The sequence below is a fragment of the Liolophura sinensis genome, chromosome 13, assembly GCF_032854445.1.
Source record: "Liolophura sinensis isolate JHLJ2023 chromosome 13, CUHK_Ljap_v2, whole genome shotgun sequence".
Classification (NCBI taxonomy): Eukaryota; Metazoa; Mollusca; class Polyplacophora; order Chitonida; family Chitonidae; genus Liolophura; species Liolophura sinensis.
The window spans coordinates 29,685,250-29,710,773 of NC_088307.1; the positions used below are offsets into that span (position 1 = coordinate 29,685,250).

Consider the following 25,524-nt stretch of genomic DNA (forward strand, 5'->3'; position numbering starts at 1 on the left):
TTTGCAATCAAAGTGAGTAAAGGCGCAATTTTTCCCGTATCTGCAGGTTTTATTGGGAGAGTTATGTATCATATGTCTGTGTCTGAACAATATTCAAACATCGGTATGCTACATTCTGCACATCTACAAGTACAAGTACGGGCAGAGCCCCGGGGAAACCCACGACCATCGTGACCGATAATAGCTAGGTAGCCTACTGCTTAAGGTATTTATTTATTTGATTGGTGTTTTACGCCGTACTCAAAAATATTTCACTTATACGACGGCGGCCAACATTATGGTGGGTGGAAACCGGGCACAGCCCGGGGGAAACCCATGACCATCGGCAGGTTGCTGTCAGACCTTCCCACTTACGGCCGGAGAGGAAGCCAGCATGAGCTGGACTTGAACTCACAGCGACCGCATTGGTGAGAGGCTCTTGGGTCATTATGCTGCGCTAGCGCGCTAATCAACTGAGCCACGGAGGCCGCCTGCCTAAGGTAGCCTACTGCCTATGGTAGTTTATTACCTAAGGTAGCCTACTATGTAATGTAGCCTGCTGTCAAAGGTATTCTATTACCTAAGTTAGTCTATTACCTAAGGAGAGCTATGGACACAAACATCAAAACCGTCATTAATCGGTGAAATGCAGTTACAGAGAAAATATTCACTGCGTTTATAGCCCTTTTATTGGTCATAGTTCCTCAGCCTTGTGATAAATAATGGCCTCAAACAGGTAAAACCTGACATGCACTTTGAAATTCAGACCAATGTATTGCCGTCAAGGGATAATTGGCGCATTACGTAACTTATTCGCGCGAAGGAAAACTGACGCCCTCTTTTTAGGCTATCCATAAACTGTCCGTATGACAATTCTGTCCTAGAAGTGGTTGTCTTTGCCAGATAGTATTCCCAATAGATGTTGCTCACCCAGCATAAAATCCTAAATAAATACCATTTAAACATTTCAGACAATATTCCACTTTAACTTAATACTGCATCCACCTGTACATGTCTTTTTATGTGGGCAGAAGTGATTGACGTAATTTTTTTTCTTTTTTAAATTACTTCATTTTTTAAAGAAATTTCTAGCGAGAGTGGTTTCTAACCATGGGATTGCTTCGCCCACCACCGTGACTTCAGAATAAAGCCCGTTCAGAATGATTGAGGTGGGGTGTGTATGGCGATCCACTTGCATGTGTGTATCTATTCCTCGCAGCAAAGAAACAACTTTCTTTCTTCATTTTCAGTCGTTTTTATTTCACAAAAGTATCTCCAGGATCTGTTATAGAGTATCTCACACCGCAGAATAGAACAATGCGCTCAGGTAAAGAGTTTTTCAGCCACGTTCCATTTGTCCCTGTGAGGGTCCCACCCTGTATTCACCAGTTCAGTACCTATATTCAGTCTGCCACAATATCCCTGTCCACTTTCATATAGGTTTTCGGAGCTGACGGACGCAGCGACACCTGTAGCAATCAAGTAAGTAGGTTTCTTTGGTCTGTGATACAACCATCGCCTTCCAAACGTCTGGATTTGTAACAGATTCATTTAGGCATATACTTGGTGCCAAAAAAAGCGCTTTGGTAAATTTTGACATGATATAGTAGTTTAGCTCAAAGTGGGGTATGCAATTTAATATGCTGTAATTTCCAAGAAAGTTAAAAAATGTCTCGATGTCAGAAATCATAAAACATGTGATAGAAGCTGATCCACAGGGTATTCCAGATCACAAGTGAACCGTCATCTATGAATCCGATGTCACTGATTGTTTAAAAGCAATGTTTTAATTAGGTATTGTAAACCTTTTCCTACACATCTCACTGTAAAAAATACCCCTCTGCCTCTTCCATAGCTCTGCTTGAAATTTGTGTTCACTTGAGTTTTTTCCTCTTTTTCGGCTTCATTTTGCCTTAAAACTCCAAAGGGTAAAATCAATCCCAGCGGACGTTCACCGTATTTTGCGTTACTAAAAAGAAAGTTTTTTGCAAATTTATAACGCCACCGATTGATCATATAGCAAAGGAACCAAGAAATATTCAGGGGAATGGCTACGAATCTATGCCTTCATGCTCTTACCAGCTGAATACTATGCTTAGGGAACTAAATTCACCCGTGCTATACTACCATCCACGTAAAGCAAATGTCTCTGTTTTAACACAGAACGGTGGGCGTCTATCACTTATAACATCAAGGGTATGCTCGAATCAGCGTGCTGGGTCAACCTTATGATATAGTCGTAATAGTCGTACGCTAATTGTAAGACCAATTTAGAAAACAAAGTTCCACACTAACAACTCACATCAAATGAAAAATGTTTTATGTTACAATGTGTTATCTTTTCTTTTGTTATTTTGCTTTCTTACATTTTCCCAAGGTGCCAAACTTATACAGCATATTAATGCTGAAAAAAAAAGAAGTGAGGACATCCTTAACGTTATTTTGCTTAATGACTGTTTTTAGGTTGTCAAATAATTTTAGAGCACAATATGTGTAATATTTATAACGCGGCATAAATAGCATAAAATGTTAATTTAAAATATCACGGCATTTTATAACCATTTTGTTAGGCCTGACATTTCCACCACTTTAGAAAATGTGAACATCCTAAATGTTTACTCTCATCAACCACTTTAGAAAGTGTTGACGTCATAAATGTTTGCCCATATCCACCACTTTAGAAAGTGTTGACGTCATAAATGTTTACCCATATCCACCACTATAGAAAGTGTTAACGTCCCAAATGTTTACCCTCATCCACAGTTTAGAAACTGTTACGTCATAAATGTTTGCCTTCCTCCACCACTTTAGAAGGTGCTAAGCCATCGTCATAAATGCTTGCCCTTCTCTAGCCTAATGCGTTTTAGTGTGAAGTGATATCCAGAAACAACATTGTCTAACTTAATTAGCCCTAGTGTGACGTTATATCCAGAAACAATTTTGTCTTAGTTTGCCTAGTGTGACGTTATGTTCAGAAGCAACACTGTCTAACTTAATTCGCCCCAGTGTGACGTTATATCCTGAAACAATTTTGTCTCACTTAGTTTCCCCTAGTGTGACGTGAAATCCAGAAACAACATTGTTTAGCTTAATGTGTGACAGTATGACATGATATCCAGAAACGACATTGTCTAGCTTAATGTGTGACAGTATGACGTGATATCCAGAAACGACATTGTCTAGCTAAATGTGTCACAGTGTGATGTGATATACCAGAAACGCTTCGACAGTTGGATTTAGAGGCTTTTGTGAAAGGGGGCTTAGTTTGCTACTTTCAAATATTTTAGGAAATCCTTGTTTGAAATTTTCTTCAAATATACACGCTGTGTGTTTTACAATAGCACAAGCCCACGCATTTCATGAGAAAAGTGACTGACAGGTCAAAGTGTACCGATTATAGCCGACCACTGGTCAGTTATTCATTTGGTTACGCTCTATAGCTCATGCCGTGACCCCGGCACCTATGTTTTAAGGACAGCAAGGTGTGTGCATCGTAACATAGTCCGCAGTTCAGTTTTGCCCTCGTTCTTATATCTTCTGCCAAATTCTTTTGTCGTGAATCTATACAATAAACCTTTTACGATAGGTTCGCGGTCAGAAATGTTGTATCTATTTTAATGTTCCGCCCAGTCTCTCCTCAGTTGCTACCACATATACATGGCTATAAAAACGAATCGTACAGTCGCAAAGTTTGGCAGTAAAGTTACAGCTCCACCGACATTCTTCTCTTAGCCATCGTTCTACACGACTGCTCGCGATCTTTCTACCTGAGGCCAGCCAGCGGAATACTTGACCCCCGATAGCAACCTGCCTTTAATCTGCCTGCTGCTTTGTGTCGTGAACAGGTGAAGAAGACCAGATTGTAAATTGCACGGCCTCTACCTTACGTGATGACACTCACTCTCCTCCTGCTAGCCGCCGTTGTGGTGGGCTCGGTGAGTAGATTCTGCTATCAGTGAAAATTTAATCGCTTCGTTTCCATAGCAGGAATATATTTTTAATCTCGAAGGTGCTTGTTTTATCTATTTTCATTATAGTTAATCGCCGCCCTTTTTTCACTTCTATATCTTCTATATATTAATGTAGAACATACGTCATTTACATACACTTTAGGAAAATTGTCGCGGTTTTTAAGCCTGCTACTGATCATGACACTTTCCTATCGGGCTTTAGAGAACAGAATAAAAGAAAATCTCATCCACTAAACGTTTGTGACACCGACTATCGATACCATCCTTCTTATACATTCCACGGTTTTAAGTTAAATAAAGAAGGATAATTCAACGCGCAACATTATTTAATGTAAAGTTCATCAGGTAGATTTCGAAAATCTGTTCAGCAGATTATTGGTACTGATATCGGTGTCGTAATTGTCTCTGTGGTCGAGTGGGTAGCGCTTTAGGACAGCCGAATCACTGAGAAACCTCTCACTAATCGGGTCGCTGGGAATTCAATTCACCCTCTCTGGTCGCACCTGGGAAGGTCCACCAGCAACATAAGCTTGTATACCTAGGCTTTTCAAGTTTCCTCCCACCATGATATGGGCAGACGTCATATCCGTGAAATGCTCTTGGTTACGGCGTAAAACTCCAATCATATGTTTGCCTCGTATGCACGTTCATGTTTACGATAGCAGTAAGTGAGAACTTGCTTGTCACTGTCAAAAATGGTGGTCATGCTAGATTTTTTCTTTATATATGAAGAAGATTGTGCAAGCTGCATGCAGTACTGCGGCAAAGTACTACAACTGATGTTGACAGACTTACTAAGTAAACAGTAACTACACGTATAACGTCTAGAAGGTGCGCCGTGACCTAATCTGTACAGGCTGAACAGTTGACATGATTTTTCACTAGAGACTCATACATCTGTATTACCAAAACCAGCAGACCACAAGGGCGGCAGACCAATTACGCTCAAAAAAAAAATAATAATAAAAAAACAGAACACAATTGTGATGACAGCATAGTAATAGAAAATGCCATGACTCTACGCACAAGAAGATGCATCTATTCGGCAGTGAGTGTTTTCTAATGTCAGCCATCTGGGTCGGAAAGTTCAGTAAATTTCGTAAAATGACAAAAGTATTTGGCTAAAGCTCATCATGGAGTGTTTCCTCGAAAAAACTACATCATTGTATTCTTAAGTTTCTTAAGGATAACATTTTGCTTCAGCAAAAAAAAAAACGCTGAGGGAGTTATAATACGACTCTCTGTCATTTACGGCGTGCCTAACGAGTCTGTTTTATACGGAGTGTCTCTGCTACTTAAGGCGTGCCTTACGAGACTCTGTCATTACTTAATGTATAATGAGTTTCTGCTGTTTTTGGCGGATCTAATGAGTCTCTGCCATTTACTTCATCTCTTAAGATTCTCTGCCATTTACTTCATGTCTGACAAGTTTCTACCATTTACTTCCTGTGTGTCGAGCCTCTGCTATTTACTTCATGCCTGACGAGTCTCTGCTATTTACTTCATGTCTGTCGGGCCTCTACCATTTACTTCCAGTGTGTCGAGTCTCTGCTATTTACTTCATGTCTATCGGGCCTCTACCATTTACTTCCAGTGTGTCGAGTCTCTGCTATTTACTTCATGTCTGACGAGCCTCTGCTATCTATATATTTTATGTCTGTCGAGCCTGTGATATCTATTTACTTCATGTCTGACGAACATCTGCTATTTACTTTATGTCTGACAAGCCTCTGCTATCTATTTACTTCATGTCTGACGTGTCTCCGATATTTACTTAATGTTTGACGAACCTCTGCTATTTACTTTATCTCTGACGATCCTCTGCTATTTACTTCATCTCTGCCGAGCCTTTTTTTTACTGCTTCTCTGTCGAGCCTCTACCATTACTGCATGTCTGACGAGCCTCTATCATTTACTGCATGTCTGTCGAGCCTCTAGCATTTACTTTATCCCTGACGAGCCTCTGCTATCTATATACTTCATGTCTGTCGAGCCTCTGCTATGTATTTACTTTATCTCTAACGAGCCTCTAGCATTTACTTTATCCCTGACGAGCCTCTGCTATTTACTTCATGTCTGACGAACCTCTGCTATTTACTTTATCTCTGACGAGCCTCTGGTATCTATATATTTCATGTCTGTCGAGCCTCTGCTATCTATTTACTTCATGTCTGACGAGTATCCGCTATTTACTTCATGTCTGACGAGCCTTTACTATTTACCTTATGTCTGACGAACCTCTGCCATTTACTTCTTGTCTGACGAGTCTCCGATATTTACTTCATGTTGGACGAGTCTCTGCTATTTACTTCATGTCTGACGAGCCTCTACCATTTACTTCCTGTCTGACGAGCCTCTGCTATTTACTTTATCTCTGACGAGCCTCTGCTATTTACTTCATCTCTGTCGAGCCTTTTCTATTCCCTGCTTGTCTGTCGAGCAGCTACCATTTACTGCATGTCTGACAAGCCTTTACCATTTACCTCATTTCTGTCGAGCTTCTAGAATTTACTTCATGTCTATCGAGCCTCTGCTATATACTTCATGTTTGACGAGCCTCTGCTATATATATACTTCATGCCTGTCGAGCCTCTGCTATCTATTTACTTCATGTCTGACGTGCCTCTCCTATTTACTTCATGTCTGTCGAGCCTCTGCTATCTATTTACTTCATGTCTGACGTGCCTCTCCTATTTACTTCATGTCTGACGAGTCTCCGCCATTTACTTTATGTCTGACGTGCCTCTATTGTTTACTTCATATCTGACGAGCTTCTGCTATCTATTTACTTCATGTCTGACGATCTTGTAGCATTTATGTCTGACGAGTCTCTGCTATCAATTTTCCTCATGTCTGACGTGCTTCTACCATTTACTTCATGTGTGACGAGCCTCTGCTATCTATTTACTTCATCTCTGACGAGCCTCTACCATTTACTTCATATCTGACGAACCTCTTCTATGTACTTCATGTCTGATGAGTCGCCGCTTTTATTGCTTCATGTCTGACGTGCCTCCACCATTTACTTCCTGTCTGACGAGCCTTTGCTATTTATTTCTGTCATATCTGAGGTGCCTCTACCATTTACTTCATGTCTGACGAGCCTCTGCTATTTACTTCATGTCTGACGAGCCTGCGCTATTTACTTTATATCTGACCAGCCTCTCCTATTTATTTTATGTCTGACGAGTCTCCGCTATTGACTTAATGTTTGACGAGCCCCTACTATTTACTTTACCTCTGACGATCCTCTGCTATTTTCTTCATCTCTGTCCAGCCTTTCACTTCTTGTCTGTCGAGCCTCTACCATTTCCTGCATGTGTGATGAGCCTCTACCATTTACTGCATGTCTGTCGAGCCTCTACCATTTACTTCACGTCTGTCGAGCCCCTGCTATCTATATATTTCATGTCTGACGAGCCTCTGCTATCTATTTACTTTATGTCTGACGAGCCTTTGCTATTTACTTCATCTCTGACGAGCCTCCTCTATATACTTCATGTCTGACGAGCCTCTGCTATCTATATACTTCATGTCTGTCGAGCCTCTGCTATCTATTTACTTTATGTCTGACGAGTCCCCGCTATTTACTTCATGCCTGACGAGCCTCTACTATTTACTTCATGTCTGACGAGTGTCCGCTATTTGCTTCATGTCTGACGAGTCACTACCATTTACTTCCTGTCTGACGAGCCTCTGCTATTTACTTCATGTCTGACGAGTGTCCGCTATTTACTTCATGTCTGACGAGCCTCTACCATTTACTTCCGGTCTGACGAGCCTCTGCTATTTACTTCATGTCTGACGAGCCTGTGTTATTTACTTTATGTCTGACAAGCCTCTGGTAACTGTTTACTTCATGTCCGACGAGTCTCCGCCATTTTCTTCATCTCTGACGAGCCTCTGCTTTTCACTTTCATGTCTTACGAGCCTTTACCATTTACTTCCTGTGTGTCGAGCCTCTGCTATTTACTTCATGTCTGACGAGCCTCTGATATTAACTTCTTCTCTGACGGGCGTCTGCTATTTACTTCATGTCTGACGAGCCTCTGCTATTTACTTCATGTTCGACGAATCTCTACTATTTACTTCATGTCTGACGAGCCTCTGCTATTAACTTCATCTCTGACGAGCCTCTGCTAATTACTTCACGTCTGACGAGTCTCTGCTATTTACTTCATGTCCGTCGAGCTTCGGCTATTTACTTTATCTCTGACGAGCCTCTGCTATTTACTTCATGTCTGACGAGCCTCTTCTATCTATATACTTCATGTCTGACGAGTCTCTGCTATCTACTTCATGTCTGACGAGCCTTTTTACGGCGTGTTTGACTCATGGAAACATAAGAAACGGTGATTCAGTGTATTTGTTTGTACAGCTGTCAAAAAATTCACCAACGCGAAAAGCTCATAAGTCTGAAACAAAATGTTCCGTTTCAGGTTATGTACTCGTTCAGTATGTTGTAGCCTACAAAGGTTTCCTTGACAACTTTTTTGATAAGTTTTAGGATTTAAAATGCTTGAAGAAGATTTATTCGGATGAAGTGATACCAGTATCGTATAGTCTCTGTCAGTCAACTTTTTTGTGCTCATCTCATAAATGAATTAAACGCGCGCTGAGTTTTATATCCTGATCAGTATTAAGCTGGACGGCTGTCCTCAGATCTTTGAATCATCTCTGTTGTATTCTTGTCTCATCTGCTTTTGTTCATAATCTTACAGAATGCCTTTGGATTTGGGGGAAATAGAGCTCATCTAAACCAAAATGGTAAGTAACTTTTAATGTTGATAGGTTTGGGATGTTTAGGGGGAAAGCAGTTACCCTTTCCACCGAGCACACCACCCTCCCAGGTCACATAACACTCCTCCATAACTTCACTGTCCTAGCTGATGCCACTGTCCTAGCTGACGTCACTGACCTAGTTGACGCCAATTTCCTAGCTGATGTAACATTCCTAGCTTACGCCAATTTCCCAGCTGATGTAACATTCCTGGCTTACGCCAATTTCCCAGCTGATGTAACATTCCTAGCTTACGCCATTTTCCCAGCTGATGTAACATTCCTAGCTTACGCCAGTTTCCCAGCTGATGTAACATTCCTGGCTTACGCCAATTTCCCAGCTGATGTAACATTCCTAGCTTACGCCATTTTCCCAGCTGATGTAACATTCCTAGCTTACGCCAATTTCCCAGCTGATGTAACATTACCAGCTTACGCCAATTTCCCAGCTGATGTAACATTACCAGCTTACGCCAATTTCCCAGCTGATGTAACATTCCTAGCTTGCTCCAATTTCCCAGCTGATGTAACTCTCATAGCTGACACCAATTTCCCAGCTGATGTAACTCTCATAGCTGACACCAATTTCCTAGCTGACGTCACTCTCATAGCTGATACCATTTTCTTAGCTGATATCAATTTCCTGGTTGACGTCACGTTCCTAACTGACGTCACTCTCATAGGGGATGCCATTCTCCTAGCCCATGTAACTCTCCTAGTGTCTTGTGAAATAATAGGCCTATGTATACCTCAGATCCGTACGTAGACGCTCATGTCCCAGTTATCGTCTTGTGAAATGGGCCTATGTATACTTTAGATCTGTACGTAGACACACATGCCTCAGTTACCGTCTTATGAAATGGGCCTATGTATACGTTAGATCCGTACTTAGACACTTAAGTCTCAGTTATAGTCTGGTGAAATAGGCCAATGTACACCTTAGATCCCTATGTAGAGGCTCATGTCTCAGTTATGGCCTGGTGAAATAGGACTATATATAATTTATTTTCGAACGTACACGCTCATGTCTCAGTTATTGTCTTGTGAAATAGGCCAATGTATACCTTAGATCCTATATAGAAGCTCATGTCTCAGTTATGGTCTGGTGAAATAGGACTATATATAATTTATTTTCGAACGTACACGCTCATGTCTCAGTTATTGTCATGTGAAATAGACCTATGTATAGGTCAGATCCGTCCGTAGACGCCCATGACTCAGTACATTATATGTTTTTGTAGCCAATCATATTGCCTCAGTGATCAATCTGTGCCCGACCTATCTGATTGGCCTAGAACATTAGAGAGCTAGCGACAGGCCAGTTAGCTACAACCTACTGATTTTGTGCACAGATATATTTTATATACAGACAGTTTACAGGATTCCCTGTTTCTGTAACCAACCAGTCAGGCAGTCCTCCAGTCGGGTTGTTCCGTTGATTCCGGGTAACAGTCAGCGAATGGGACCAGTCTGCATTTGTAGGCCAGTCCTAATTGGTTAATCCGCATTCACTTGCTGCCATTTGCCAAGAAAAGAAGAACTAAAGTTATATTTTAAGATTTGTCGGTTTTTTTTATACAGGTCACTCCTGGTAAACGTGGCTGATTGAATAAAGCTTCCACTGTTTCCATTAACGTTGTAAAATGTAACGAGTCGATACGACGGATCGACAGGACGAGTCGATACGACGGATCGACAGGACGAATCGATACGACTGATCGATACTACGAATCACACTGTCTGAATGCTGTTTGACCAATTAGAGCTGGTCCCCATGGATCACGCATACTAGTATACGCAATCCAGGGCCATTTGTACTCCGTGACTCTCTGTGTTATTTACTGGTGTTTATTGTTCTTTGCATGGTCAAAAATCACGTTTTTCTTTGACTTTCAGCGACGTTCACCTGTGTGAAGTCCGGTGACTGGTGTTCCTTGCTGTTTTTCCTCGAGACAGCTGACAACCTGGATCTTATCTATCTTGAAGACCCGGACGAGACAAATACGATCACTGCGGGGACTTACGACAGTGCCGGAAACGGGATTGATGGCGATGGCAGTGCAGCTTTACCCTACTTTGTTAATGTAACAATGGACTGTAGTTCGTACCCAATAACGCTCCACTCTCCGACTGGCATACCCGTCAAAGTTATGGTACGGTAACTTTATGTCAATGGACGTTTGAATTTTTGTTTTCCCTTGATTATTTAATTATTTATTTTTTATTGATTTATTTATTCGTTTATTGTCACAAAAACATTTCTGAATAAACATTAGAGCCTGACACACACAGCGTTAGCGAAAGGTGGATTTCTTTTCGGAATGTGTACAATTCTCCAGGACTACGGTGGCGCCCTGAGTAAAGACAGAGATGAACAAATTCTTACTGTTTTCATCACAAAACTTCCAAGTTATAAACTGCCGTGTGTGAGCGGATCAAACAGAAATTAGAACAAATATTCTTGTCAAGGAATAGCACTCCTGAGGCGTTGTTAGAGCAGGTAACACGTTAACTTGGAATGACACATGGACAGCTGGCTTCTCAGTTGGCTGCCCCTTAAGGTTGATGTATCCCATTTATGTTTACCATATTCTTTGCCACATTTACCCACCCTTCGTTGCGGCTGCAGAGCATTCGTCAGGCCTACTGATTATCTGACACGTCTACTTGGCTTTTGTCCCGTCTACTGACCATTCCTCTTGTCTGCTGATCATTTACCACGTCCACCGACCATTTTGCAAGTTCACTGACCATTGTCACGTTCACTGACCATTCAGCACGCCTACTGGACATTTGTCACGTCCACAAACCATTTCTCACTTCCACGGATCATCTTTAGCATCTGCTGACTATGTGTCATGTCCGTTGGCCAATTGCCACGTCTGGTAACGACTCGTCATGTCCACTGACCATTTTTCACGCTTAATCATTATTTGCCACGTCTATTGACCAATTGTCACGTCCACAAGCCATTTGTCACTTCCACAAACCATTTGTCACATCCAAAAACCATTTGTCTCGTTTACAAACCATTTGTGACGTCCACTGGCGATTTGTCGTGTGTCATTACCATTTATCACGTCTACAGATCATTTGGCAGGTGCATTGATAATTGTCAAGTTCACTGACCATTCGGCACGCCTGTTGACCAATCCCGCACGCCGACTGACCCTTCGGCACGTCCACTGATCATTTGCCTCGTTCACTGACCATTGTCACGTTCCAGGATCATACGACATGCCTACTGGCCATTTGTCTCGTCCATAAACCATTTGTCACGGATTAATTGTAACGCCTACTGATTATTTGTCACACCTACTGAGCACTTGTCACGTCCACTGTCCATTTGGCACGTTTAGTGACTGACCATCTGTCATGTCTATTTACCAATTATTTTTTTTTTCATGCACACCTTTGTTTATCTTTGTTTAGGCTCCGGACGTTTTCCAGATCAAGGTGATGGCGAAAGCCAAATATCAAGCCCCATTTTTTGGCGATGTGGTTACCATTGATGACACGAGATACAGCCCCATGTGCAACTGCAGTGAAGCAGAATTTTCTCAAATTACAGAAAATATAATAGTATCCGGGTAAGTTGTGTATTAGATATATCTACAAAATTCATGCATGCAACACGTCCACAACGTTCAACTAGACAAAATATCCACAAAAGTCATTCAGATAACACATCCACACCGTTTAACTAGATAACACATCCACAAAGTTCATTGACACAACACACTCACAAGGTACAGCTAGATTTATTTATTTATTTATTTGATTGGTGTTTTACGCCGTATTAAAACATATTTCACTTTTACGAAGGCGGCCAGCATTATGGTGGGAGGAAACCGGGCAGAGCCCGGGGGAAAGGTACAACTAGATGATTTATCCACAACCACCAATAAACTAATACATGCACACACGTTAACTGGAAAATACTTCGGCAACCTTATACCAGATAAAAACCTCCACAACCTCTGACAAGATAATACCTCCACCACCTCTAACTACATAAAACCTCCAGAACTCCTAATCACATAATACCTCCACAACCTCTGACCAGATAAAACCTGCTCAACCTCTAACCAAATAATACCTCTAAAACCTCGAGCCAGATAATACGTCCACTCATCTTTACCCGATAAAACCTCCACAACATCTAACCAGATAATACCTCTACAACCTCTAACCAGATAAAACTTCCACATCTCCTAACCAGATAATCCCTTCACAACCTCTAACCAGATAATACCTTTACAACATCTAACCAGATAATACCTCCACAACCTCTAACCAGATAATACCTTCACAACCTCTAACCAGATAATACCTCCACAACCTCTAACCAGATAATACCTTCACAACCTCTAACCATATAATACCTCCTTAATCCCTAACAAGACAATACCTCCACAACCTCTAACCAGATATTACCTCCACAACCTCTAACCAGATAATACTTCCACAACCTCTAACCAGATATTACCTCCACAACCTCTAACCAGATAATACTTCCACAACCTCTAACCAGATAATACTTCCACAACCTCTAACCAGATATTACCTCCACAACCTCTAACCAGATAATACTTCCACAACCTCTAACCAGATATTACTTCCACAACCTCTAACCAGATAATACTTCCACAACCTCTAACCAGATAATACCTCCACAACCTCTAACCAGATAATACATCCACAACATCTCACCACATAATACCTCCTCAACATCTAACCAGATAATACCTCCACAACCCCTAACCAGATAAAACTTCCACATCTCCTAACCAGATAATCCCTTCACAACCTCTAACCAGATAATACCTTTACAACATCTAACCAGATAATACCTCCACAACCTCTAACCAGATAATACCTTCACAACCTCTAACCAGATAATACCTCCACAACCTCTAACCAGATAATACCTTCACAACCTCTAACCATATAATACCTCCTTAATCCCTAACAAGACAATACCTCCACAACCTCTAACCAGATATTACCTCCACAACCTCTAACCAGATAATACTTCCACAACCTCTAACCAGATATTACCTCCACAACCTCTAACCAGATAATACTTCCACAACCTCTAACCAGATAATACTTCCACAACCTCTAACCAGATATTACCTCCACAACCTCTAACCAGATAATACTTCCACAACCTCTAACCAGATATTACTTCCACAACCTCTAACCAGATAATACTTCCACAACCTCTAACCAGATAATACCTCCACAACCTCTAACCAGATAATACATCCACAGCTTTTAACCAGATAATACCTTTAGAGCATTCCACCAGAAAATACATCCATAATCTTCGACCAGGTGATACATTCATAACATTCAGCCAGATAACACAACCATAGCATTCAGCCAGATAACACATCCACAACACTTAGCCAGATAACACATCCATAACACTTAACCAGATAACACCTCCATAACATTCAGCCAGATAACACATCCAAAACATTCAGCCAGATAACACATCCACAACACTTAGCCGGATAACACATCCATAACATTCAGCCAGATAACACATTCATACCATTCACCCAGATAACACATCCATACCATACAGCCAGATAACACATCCATAACACATAGACCAGTAATAAATCCATAACACTTAGCCAGATAACACGTTCATAACATTCAGCCACATAAAACATTCATAACATTCAGCCAGATAACACCCCCATAGCATTCAGCCAGATAACACATCCATAACACTCAGATCCATAACATTCACCCAAATAACACATCCAAAACATTCAGGCAGAAAATATATTCATAGCATTCAGCCAGATAACACATCAATAGCATTCAGTCAGATAACACATCAATAGCATTCAGTCAGATAACACATCCATAACATTCAGCCAGATAACACATCCATAACATTCAGCCAGATAACACATTCATAACACTTAGCCAGATAACACATCCATAACATTCAGCCAGATAACACATCCATAACATTCAGCCAGATAACACATCCATGACACTAACCCAGATAACACATCCATAACACTTAACCAGATAACACATCCATATCATTCAGCCACATAACACATCCATAACATTCAGCCAGGTAGTACATCCATACCATTTAGCCAAATAACACATCCATAACATTTAGCCAGATAACACATCCATAACATTTAGCCAGATAACACATCCATAACATTCAGCCAGATAACACATCCATAACATTTAGCCAGATAACACATCCATAACATTTAGCCAGATAACACATCCATAACATTCAGCCAGATAACACATCCATATCATTCAGTGAGATAGTACATCCATAACATTTAGCCAGGTAACACATGCATAACATTCAGCCAGATAACACATTCATAACACTTAGCCAGATAACACATCCATAACATTCAGCCCGATAACACACCCATAACATTCAGCCACATAACACATCCATGACACTTACCCAGATAACACATCCATAACACTTACCCAGATAACACATCCATAACATTTAGCCAGATAACACATCCATAACATTTAGCCAGATAACACATCCATAACATTTAGCCAGATAACACATCCATAACATTCAACCAGATAACACATCCAAAACATTCAGGCAGAGAACACACCCATAATTTTCATCCAGATAACACATCCAAAACATTCAACCAGAAAATGCATTCTTAACATTCAGCCACATAACACATTCATAACACTTAGCCAGATAATACATCCATAACACTTAGCCAGATAATACATCCATAACATTCAGCCAGATAACACATCCATAACACTTAGCCGGAGAACACATCCATAACATTCAGCCAGATAACACATCGATAACGTTCAGCCAGATAACACATCCATAGCATTCAGGCAGATAACACATCCATAACATTTAGCCAGATAGCACATTAATAACACTTAGCCGGATAACACATCCACAGCATTCAGCCAGATAACACATCCATAACATTTAGCCAGATAACACATCCATAACACTTAGCCGGAGAACACATCCATAACATTCAGCCAGATAACACATCGATAACGTTCAGCCAGATAACACATCCATAGCATTCAGCCAGATAGCACATTAATAACACTTAGCCGGATAACACATCCATAGCATTCAGCCAGATAACACATCCATAACATTCAGCCAGACAACACATCCATAACACTTAGCCGGATTCACACACATGATATATCCACGACCGTTTACCTGATAATGCAGATAGATGTACACTAGAATATATCTGCAAATACATAAAGAAAATGCGTTAAACATCCATATAGAATGTCTTGTGTTTTAAAATATATAGCAGTACTTTGGAGGTTTTTTATTTACTACTAGTAATTATGTATATTATTTATTTCTTGTATTTTTGAATAGTTCTGTACGGACGTCACACTTTTGTGTAGGAGACCCGCCAGTGGCCTAAATGCATGTGCAAGAAATCCTCGTTAGAGTAAAAAATTAAATTCATCTAAAATTTCCTTCGGTGGACTTACTCAGCCACTAGTGATTTTATTACTGTATGTCTGCTCATTTCCTTGACAGGGACATTGAGGAAGACGCCGTTGCCATTACAGAGTCAGCGGAGCTCAAAGTGTACTGGGTTGATGTCCCTTTTTTGAGCCCGGGCACCCTTACTGCTCTGGGTGCAGACACTTACTATATTCTCGTTTTAAATCCAGATAACAGTAAGTCTCCACCAACAGGCATGAGTGTTGTTGTTCATATGTATAAAAAGACATGGCGATACATACAAACAATGTATGGCAATATGAAAAAAAAACAAGCCTTCTACAGGCATGGCGATACAAAAAAACAAACAATCTACAGACATGGCGATACTTAAAAACAAACCTTCCATAGATATGACGATACATAAAAACAAACCTTCTACACACACTGCGATACATGAAAACAAATCGTCTACAGACATGGTGACACATAAAAACAGACCTTCTGCAGACATGGCGATGCATGAAAACAAATCTTCCATCATTCTCCACATTTCACGCGCGATTAAGTTCGTCTCTACAAACGAAAAAAAATCAGCCTTGTGTGTCTCCGGCTTTACAGACAAAGCCTGTCTGGCAATTTCTACTCTAATACACTAATCCTGTGAGGTGATCTCTACTCTCACAGACTTATCCTGTGTGGCCATCTCTACTTTCACAGACAAATCCTGTATGGCCATCTCTACTCACACAAACAAACCCTGAATGGCCATCTCTACTCACACAGACAAATCCTCTGTGGTGATCTCTACTTTCACAGACAAATCTTGCGTGGTGATCTCTACTTTCACAGACTTATCCTTTGTGGTCATCTCTACTCTCACAGACAAATCCTGTATGGCCATCTCTACTCACACAGACAAACCCTGAATGGCGATCTCTACTTTCACAGACAAATCCTGTGTGGTACTCTCTACTTTCACAAACAAATCCTGTATGGCCATCTCTACTATCACAGACAAATCCTAAATGGCCATCTCTACTTTCACAGACAAATCCTTTGTGGCAATCTCTACATACACAGACAAATCCTGTGAGGCCATTTCTACTCTCACAGACTTAAGTTCGTCTCTACAAACGAAAAAAAATCAGCCTTGTGTGTCTCCGGCTTTACAGACAAAGCCTGTCTGGGAATTTATACTCTCACACACTAACCCTGTGAGGTGATCTCACAGACTTATCCGGTGTGGCCATCTCTACTCTCACAGACAAATCCTGTATGGCGATCTCGACTCACACAGACAAATTCTGAATGGCCATCTCTACTCACACAGACAAATCCTGTGTGGCGATCTCTACTTTCACAGACAAATCATGTGTGGTGATCTCTACTATCACAGACTGATCCTGTGTGGCTATCTCTACCCGCACAGACAAATCCTGTGTGCCCATCTCTACTCACACAGACAAATCCTGTGTGGCGATCTCTATTTTTACAGACTTATCCTGTGTGGAGATCTCTACTTTCACAGACAAATCCTGTGTGGCCATCTCTACTCTCACAGACAAATCGTGTATGGCGATCTCTACTCACACAGACAAATCCTGAATGGCCATCTCTATTCATACACACAAATCCTGTGTGGCCATCTCTACTCTCACAGACAAATCCTGTGTGGTGATCTCTACTATCACAGACAAATCCTGTGTGGCGATCTCTACTTTTACAGACTTATCCTGTGTGGTGATCTCTACTTTTACAGACAAATTCTGTATGGTAATCTCTACTCTCACAGACTTAACCTGTGTGTCTATCTCAACCCGCACAGAGAAATTCTGTATGGCCATGTCTACTCTCACAGACAAATCTGTGTGGCCATTTCTATTCTGACAGACAAATCCTGTGTGGCCATCTCTACTCTCACAGACAAATCCTGTGTGGCCATCTCTACTCACAGACAAATCGTGTATGGCGATCTCTACTAACACAGACAAATCCTGAATTGCCATCTCTACTCACACAGACAAATCCTGTGTGGCGATCTCTACTTTCACAGACAAATCCTGTGTGGTGATCTCTACTATCACAGACAAATCCTTTATGACGATCTCTACTATCACAGACAAATCCTTTATGACGATCTCTACTATCACAGACAAATCCTGTATGGCCATCTCTACTCTCACAGACAAATCCTGTGTGGCGATCCCTACTCTCACAGACAAGTCGTGTATGGCCATCTCTACTCTCACAGACAAATCATGTGTGGTGATCTCTACTCACACAGACAAATCTTGTGTGGCGATCTCTACTTTTACAGACAAATCCTATGTTTCGATCTCTACTTTCACAGACAAATCCTGTGTGGCCATCTCTACTTTTACAGATAAATTCCGTTTGGCGATCTCTACTTTCACAGACAAATCTTGTGTTTCGATCTCTACTCACACAGACAAATCCTGTGTGGCCATCTTTACTTTCACAGACAAATCCTGTGTGTCGATCACTACTTTCACAGACAAATTCTGTGTCGCGATTTCTACTTTCACAGACAAATCCTGAATGGCCATCTCTACTCACACAGACAAATCCTGTGTGGCGATCTCTACATATACAGACAAATCCTGTGTGGTGATATCTACTTTCACAGACAAATCCTGTATGGTGATCTCTACTCTCACAGACTTATCCTGTGTGGCTATCTCAACCCGCACAGACAAATCCTGTATGGCCACCTCTACTCTCACAGACAAATCTGTGTGGCCATCTCTATTCTCACAGACAAATCCTGTGTTTCGATCTCTACTCTCACAGACAAACCGTGTGTGGAGATCCCTGCTCTCACAGACAAATCCTGAATGGCCATCTCTACTCTTACAAAGAAATTATGTATGGTTATCTTTACTCTTAAAGATAAAATAAAATCAGATAAAATACTCCGGTTTTTCACTCGACATCAACGGACACGTGGAGGGACTGTATACCCCTCCATCCTACGGCCGACTTTCGGACTCTCTTTGTGTTCGTTATTTTCTAAAAATAATGGTGACATCAATGTAGCTGTTTTCTGTGCTGAATGGATGGGTCCTTCACGGGATAAATTCGTTTAATGGTTACTGAGTGACAGGACACGGAAATATATAGTGTCGGTAAAACTCATGTCATGTAACTTACACTGACAGCCATGCATCTGCCATACTCAGTAAACATAGGTTTATGCACAACACAAATCTCCATTCCCCAACGGTATTTGGGTAAATACACATCGATTTTATCGTTAGGCGTTAATCAAGTATTGGAATGTCTCAGCTTATCATCCGATCTGGAATAATTAGCCTATTTGTCTACACTAACTTTAAAATAAATGTCAACTTCAGTGAGAAGTTGTTCTTTTATATTTGAATATTTCTTGTGTTACAGCTGCCACTGGGGCGTTTGTGTTCAACTGCTATATCTGTGACGTGGCAGCGTGTAATGGCTCTCAGACCTACAATATCATCGGAGAAGACGGGTACGCAAATATTTTATATTGATTATAACCAGAACAAATGAGATGACAATACAGTACTTGTAGTTTGATATTCATAAGCTGTACACCATGCACCCACACTGGTGGAGGGGAATTAGCCTTCAGCAAAGCGGTCAAATGAGTGTCGACATGTTGTCATTGTAGTATCTAAAGTTCGTGGCACATAAGTGAGCACTAAAACAAGTACCAATGAGCATAAGTTTTACAGGGAATTAGCCGGAACTGTTGGTTCCACACGGTTTGAGAAGCTGTGACATTTCACCCGACTGGATCTTTCAAATATGTGATGTACGGGAATGTCCCCATGACCCACAAGGCCCGGCTGCAGCAGCAAATCTCAGGAATAATTATTTAACTTTTTACAGGTGCAGTAAAGTTGCTGGATTGAGTGGATTTTACATGCAAGGTGGCGAGCTGCGCACTGACATCTTCCAGGCTTTTAGGCTGGCCAACCAGCCCAATTTGTTTTTGTCTTGTAGCGTGGGGTACTGTTACGATTCTGCCGATCAGAGATGTGACAATGTAAGTTAACACAAACCATAGCGTTTACGGAACAAAAAAGAAAAACCAAGCAAAACGTGGATTCACGTAGATTTAAACTGCTTATGAGTTATGACATTGGCTTAAATAATAACTTCACTATGGTGTACGTTGACGACACGGACTTGAGTAGTGAGCTTCATTATTGTGTACGATGACGACACGGGCTTGAGAAGTGAACTGCACTATTGAGTACATGGACGACACGGACTTGAGCAGTGAGCTTCATTATTGTGTACGATGACGACACGGGCTTGAGAAGTGAACTGCACTATTGAGTACATTGACGACACGGACTTGAGTAGTGAACTTCATTATTGTGTACGATGACGACGCTGACTTGATAAGTAAACTGCACTACTGGGTACATTGACGACACGGACTTGAGTAGTGAACTGCATTATTGTGTACGACGACGACACGGACTTAGGAAGTGAACTGTAGTATAGTGTACGTTGACGACACCGGTTTGAGGAGTGAACTGCACTATGGTGTACATTGACGACACCGGCTTGAGTAGTAGAAGTAACTGTATTATTGTGTAACATATTATTATGAAAACACGGACTTGAGAAGCGAACTGCCCTATTGTGTATATTAACGACACTGGCTTGAGAAGTGAACTGCATTATTGTGTACGTTGACGACACTGTCTTGAGTAGTGAACGTCACTACTGTGTACGATGACAACGCCAACTGGATTGTATGTCACATATAAGAAACTTGAGACAGAACTTTGACTATCAAAGAGTCCAAAGGAAAGAAATTTTTTAAAAAATTCTTTTCAGTACTGTGCCTTCAATACAGGCCGCAGGAAGAAGCGACAAGCTGACCAAAGCAGCGATGAGAATATTGAAAACATCAGCGCCGGCTTCACGATCACGGTAAATAACAATCGACCGGGAAACCCTTCGGAGGTCATTCTACAGAGAGAGACTGCAACACAAAAACCAGGTATTAACACCTACTCAGTTTTCCTCACACCACACGTGTCCACACACCTAGGTACAGGCAACTAACCCGCGTTGATCACACACTTCCGCACACCTGGGTATAAGCAACTGACCCGTGTTGATCATATCACACTCACTCCCACATCTGGGCTCAAACAACTTACTCTTGATGATCACATCACACTTGTCCTCACATATTGACCCCTGTTGATCACATCACACTCGTCCTCACACCTGAGTGCAAACAACTGACCCGTGCTGATAACATCACACTTGTCCTCAGACATTGAACCCTATTGATCACGTCACACTTGTCCTCTCACCGTGACCTGCGTTGATCACACCTTACTTGTCCTAACATCCAGACTCCTGTTGATCACACCACATTCGTTCCCACACCTGGCTATAAAGAAATGACCCATGTTGATTACATGGCACCTGTCCTCACACCTAGGTGTATACAACTGACCTATGTTAAACACATCACACTTGTCCCCACACCTTGACCCGTGTTGATCATATCACACATGTCCTCAGACCTTGACCAGAATTTATCACATCACACTTGTCCCCATATCTTGACCCGTGTTGATCATATCACAATTGTTTCCACACCTTTAACCGTGTTGATCACATCACACTTGTTCCCACACCTTGACCCGTATTGTTCGCTAATGGTTTGTCTTGCGTGTTTTAGTGTCAGAGTGCAACTTGCAGTACGTGGGCCTAATGGCTGCTGTCATAACTCTATCAGGAATCCTCCTCGTTGGCCTCATCGTTGTTATCCTCGTCTTCCTGCACATGTCAAAGAGATCTTCAGGGACTGCTGGTAAGGGTAAGGCATGAGGGAGCCATGCCCGTGACAGACCGGGTCTACCCTCACGACATGGTTCTGACTGAATCTGGCCATATACATGGTGGACCAGGCGTATCACAGCGGTTTGGATTTCAAAGTGGATTTGACCGACTCATTCATAATTATTTTTTTTATTAATATTATTATTACCGTTATAACTACCTTAAATAACAATGCCCCAATTCCACGAAACGTCGGATGCTGATTAAAATTTTATCCATTGTTATACCACGGGATCACCAACTGCTTCCTAATGGGGCTGATTTTTATGAGTTATAGAATGTCCACCGTGCTCTGGCAGCAATCTATATGCGATTATGTGATGACCGATTAACGGGTATATTAAATGATATCTTGCAAACATAAGTGGAGTTGTGTTCATTTAGTTACTGTCTATCTGTTATTACGTGAAGGGGGGCTTCCGTAGCCGAGAGGGTTTGCACGCCAGCACGGCTAGCCCATGCTGGCTTCCTCCCCGGCCGTACGTGGGAAGGTCTACAGCAACCGGCGGATGATCGTGGGTTTCCCCGGGGCTCTGTCTGGTTTACTCCTACCATAATGCTGGCCGCCGTCGTATAAGTGAAACATTTTTGAGTACGGCTTTAAACACCAATCAGGTAATAAATAACCTAAAGTGATCAGGGCAGATTGCTATGAACTTTGATGTGCAGTGATTTGCGCATCACGGACTGAATGCATAATATTGACAATTATGACAACATAGAGGATTTATTCCCTGTTGTTAATCAATAGGTGCCAATAAATCAACACAAGTACTTTAAAACTCTCCTCCATTAAAAGGGTTTAAATATTTATTTAATTGGATATTTTTACCTCAAAAGGAGGAATATATTACTTACATGATAATTGCTATATTTAAATGACAGTGACGAGTAATACGTCACCTGCCACTTGCTCATCCACTGAGTGTCAATGTGAGTTCAAATCCAGCTCATGCTGGCTTCCTCTCCGGCCGTAAAAGGGAAGGTCTGCCAGGTGTTTCACAGAGGTATGTCCGGTTTCCTCCCACCATAATGCTGGCCGCCCTACAATTGAAAATATTCATGAGTACGGTGTTCCAAGACAGGTGTAAATCAAAAGGTTATACGTGTACCTGGGCAATTGTAAGTCAGGAGGTTTGTCGGGGTAAATGTACCTGGACAGCTGGAAGTCAGGAGGTTGTACGTGTACCTCAACAATTGCTAGTCAAGAAGCTGTATGTGTATCTGGATAACTGTCAAGAGGCGAATCGGGTACATTTACAGCTGTAAGTCAGCAGGTGTGTCAGGTAAATGGAGCGTTGTAAGTAAACAAGATAGTCATGTACTCAAGCAGTTGTAAGTCACCAGGTGTGTCAGGTACAACCGCAGTTGCAAGTCAGGAGGTCCCTCAAGCTTTTGTACATGGACAGCTGTAAGTCAGGAGGCGTGTCATGTACTCGGGCAGTTGTAAGTCACCAGGTGTGTCAAGTACATCCGCAGTTGCAAGTCAGGAAGCGTGACAGGTACATAAGCAACTGTAAGTCAAGAGGTGTGTCATGTACTCAGGCTGTTGTAAGTCAGGAGGTGTGTCAGATATATGGGCCGTTGTAAGTCAGGAGGTGTGTCAGGTACATGGACAGTTGTAAGTCATCCGGTGTGTCAGGTACATGAGCAGTTGTAAGTCACCAGGTGTGTCAGGTACATGGATATTTATAAGTCAGCAGGTGTGTCAAATACTTGGCCAGTTGCAAGTCAGTAAGCGTGACAGGTACATACGCAGTTGTAAGTCAGGAGGTGTGTCATGTACTCAGGCAGTTGTAAGTCAGGAGGTGTGTCAGATACATGGGCAGATGTAAGTCATCAGGTGTGTCAGGGACAGTTGTAAGTCTGGAGGAATGTCATGTACTCAGGCAGTTGTAAGTCAGCAGGCGTGTCTGTTACTTAGGCTGTTGTAAGTCAGCAAGTGTATCAGGTACATGGACAGTTGTAAGTCAGCAGGTGTATCAGGTACTCAGGCAATTGTAAGTCAGCAGGTGTATCAGGTACACGGGCAGTTGTAAGTCATCAGGTGTATCAGGTACAATTAAATATTGTAAATCAGCAGGCGTGTCAGATACTCAGGCAGTTGTAAGTCAGCAGGCGTGTCAGGTCCATGGACAGATGTAAGTCAGCAGGTGTGTCAGGTACATGGGCAGTTGTCAGTCATCAGGTGTGTCAGGTACTCAGACAGTTGTAAGTCAGCAGGTGTATCTGGTACATGGACAGTTGTAAGTCAGCAGGTGTGTCAGGTACATGGACAGTTGTAAGTCAGCAGGTGTGTCAGGTACTGAGGCAGTTGTAAGTCAGTACGTGTATCAGGTACATAGGCAGTTGTAAGTCAGCAGGTGTGTCAGGTACATTGAAAATTGTAAATCAGCAGGTGTGTCAGGTACTCAGGCAGTTGTAAGTCAGCAGGTGTGTCAGGTACATGGGCAGTTGTAAGTCAGCAGCTGGGTCAGGTACATGAGCAGTTGTAAGTCAGGAGGTGTGCTAGGTACATGGACAGTTGTAAGTCAGGAGGTGTGTCAGATACATGGGCAGTTGTAAGTCAGCAGGTTTGACAGGTAGATGGACAGTTGTAAGTCACCAGGTGTGTCAGGTACATTCGCAGTAGCAAGTCAGTAAGCATGACAGGTAAATACGCAGTCTGGAGGTGTGTCATGTACTCAGGCAGTTGTAAGTCAGGAGGTGTGTCAGATACATGGGCAGTTGTAAGTCAGGAGGTGTGTTAGGTACTTAGGCAGTCGTAAGTCACCAGGTGTATCAGGTACATGGGCATTTGTAAGTCACCAGGTGTGTCATTAGGTGTGGGAGGTTCGTTGAAAATCGTTGTAAATCAGCAGGCGTGTCAGGTACTCAGGCAGTTGTAAGTCAGCAGGTGTATCATGTACATGGGCAGTTGTAAGTCAAGAGGATTGTCACGTACATGGACAGTTGTAAGTCAGCAGGCGTGTCAAGTACATGGGCAGTTGTAAGTCAGCAGGCGAGTCAAGTACATGGGCAGTTGTAAGTCAGCAGGCGAGTCAGGGACATAAACACTTGTAAGCGGGGAGGTGTGTCAGGTACATTGGCAGTTGTAAGTCAGCAGGTGTGTCATGTACTTGGGCAGTTGTAAGTTAGGAAGCGTGGCAGGTACATAAGCAGTTGTAAGTCAGGAGGTCTGTCAGGTACTCAAACAATTGTAAGTCAGGAGGCGTGTCAGGTACAAGGGCAGTTGTAATTCAGCAGGTGTGTCAGGTACATGGACAGTTGTAAGTCACGAGGTGTATCAGGTACATGAGCAGTTGTAAGTCAGCAGGTGTGTCAGGTACATGGACATTTGTAAGTCAGCAGGTGTGTCAGGTACATGGACAGTTGTAATTCAGCAGGTGTGTCATTTACATAGGCAGTTGTAAGTCAGGAGGCGTATCAGGTACT

The 25,524-nt window shown here is 42.0% G+C and overlaps 1 protein-coding gene across 1 annotated transcript; it reads left to right on the plus strand.

Annotated features, from left to right (window-relative positions):
- The first annotated feature begins 1,416 nt into the window (after positions 1-1,416).
- LOC135480541 (uncharacterized) lies at positions 1,417-22,453 on the plus strand. Its single transcript, XM_064760394.1, has 10 exons — positions 1,417-1,461; positions 3,825-3,914; positions 8,672-8,717; positions 10,626-10,882; positions 12,162-12,319; positions 16,303-16,445; positions 19,630-19,720; positions 20,104-20,260; positions 21,067-21,232; positions 21,929-22,453. Exons 2-10 carry the CDS (start codon positions 3,870-3,872, stop codon positions 22,075-22,077), a joined length of 1,212 nt encoding a protein of 403 aa, XP_064616464.1. The 5' UTR covers positions 1,417-1,461; positions 3,825-3,869; the 3' UTR covers positions 22,078-22,453.
- Positions 22,454-25,524: the final 3,071 nt, after the last annotated feature.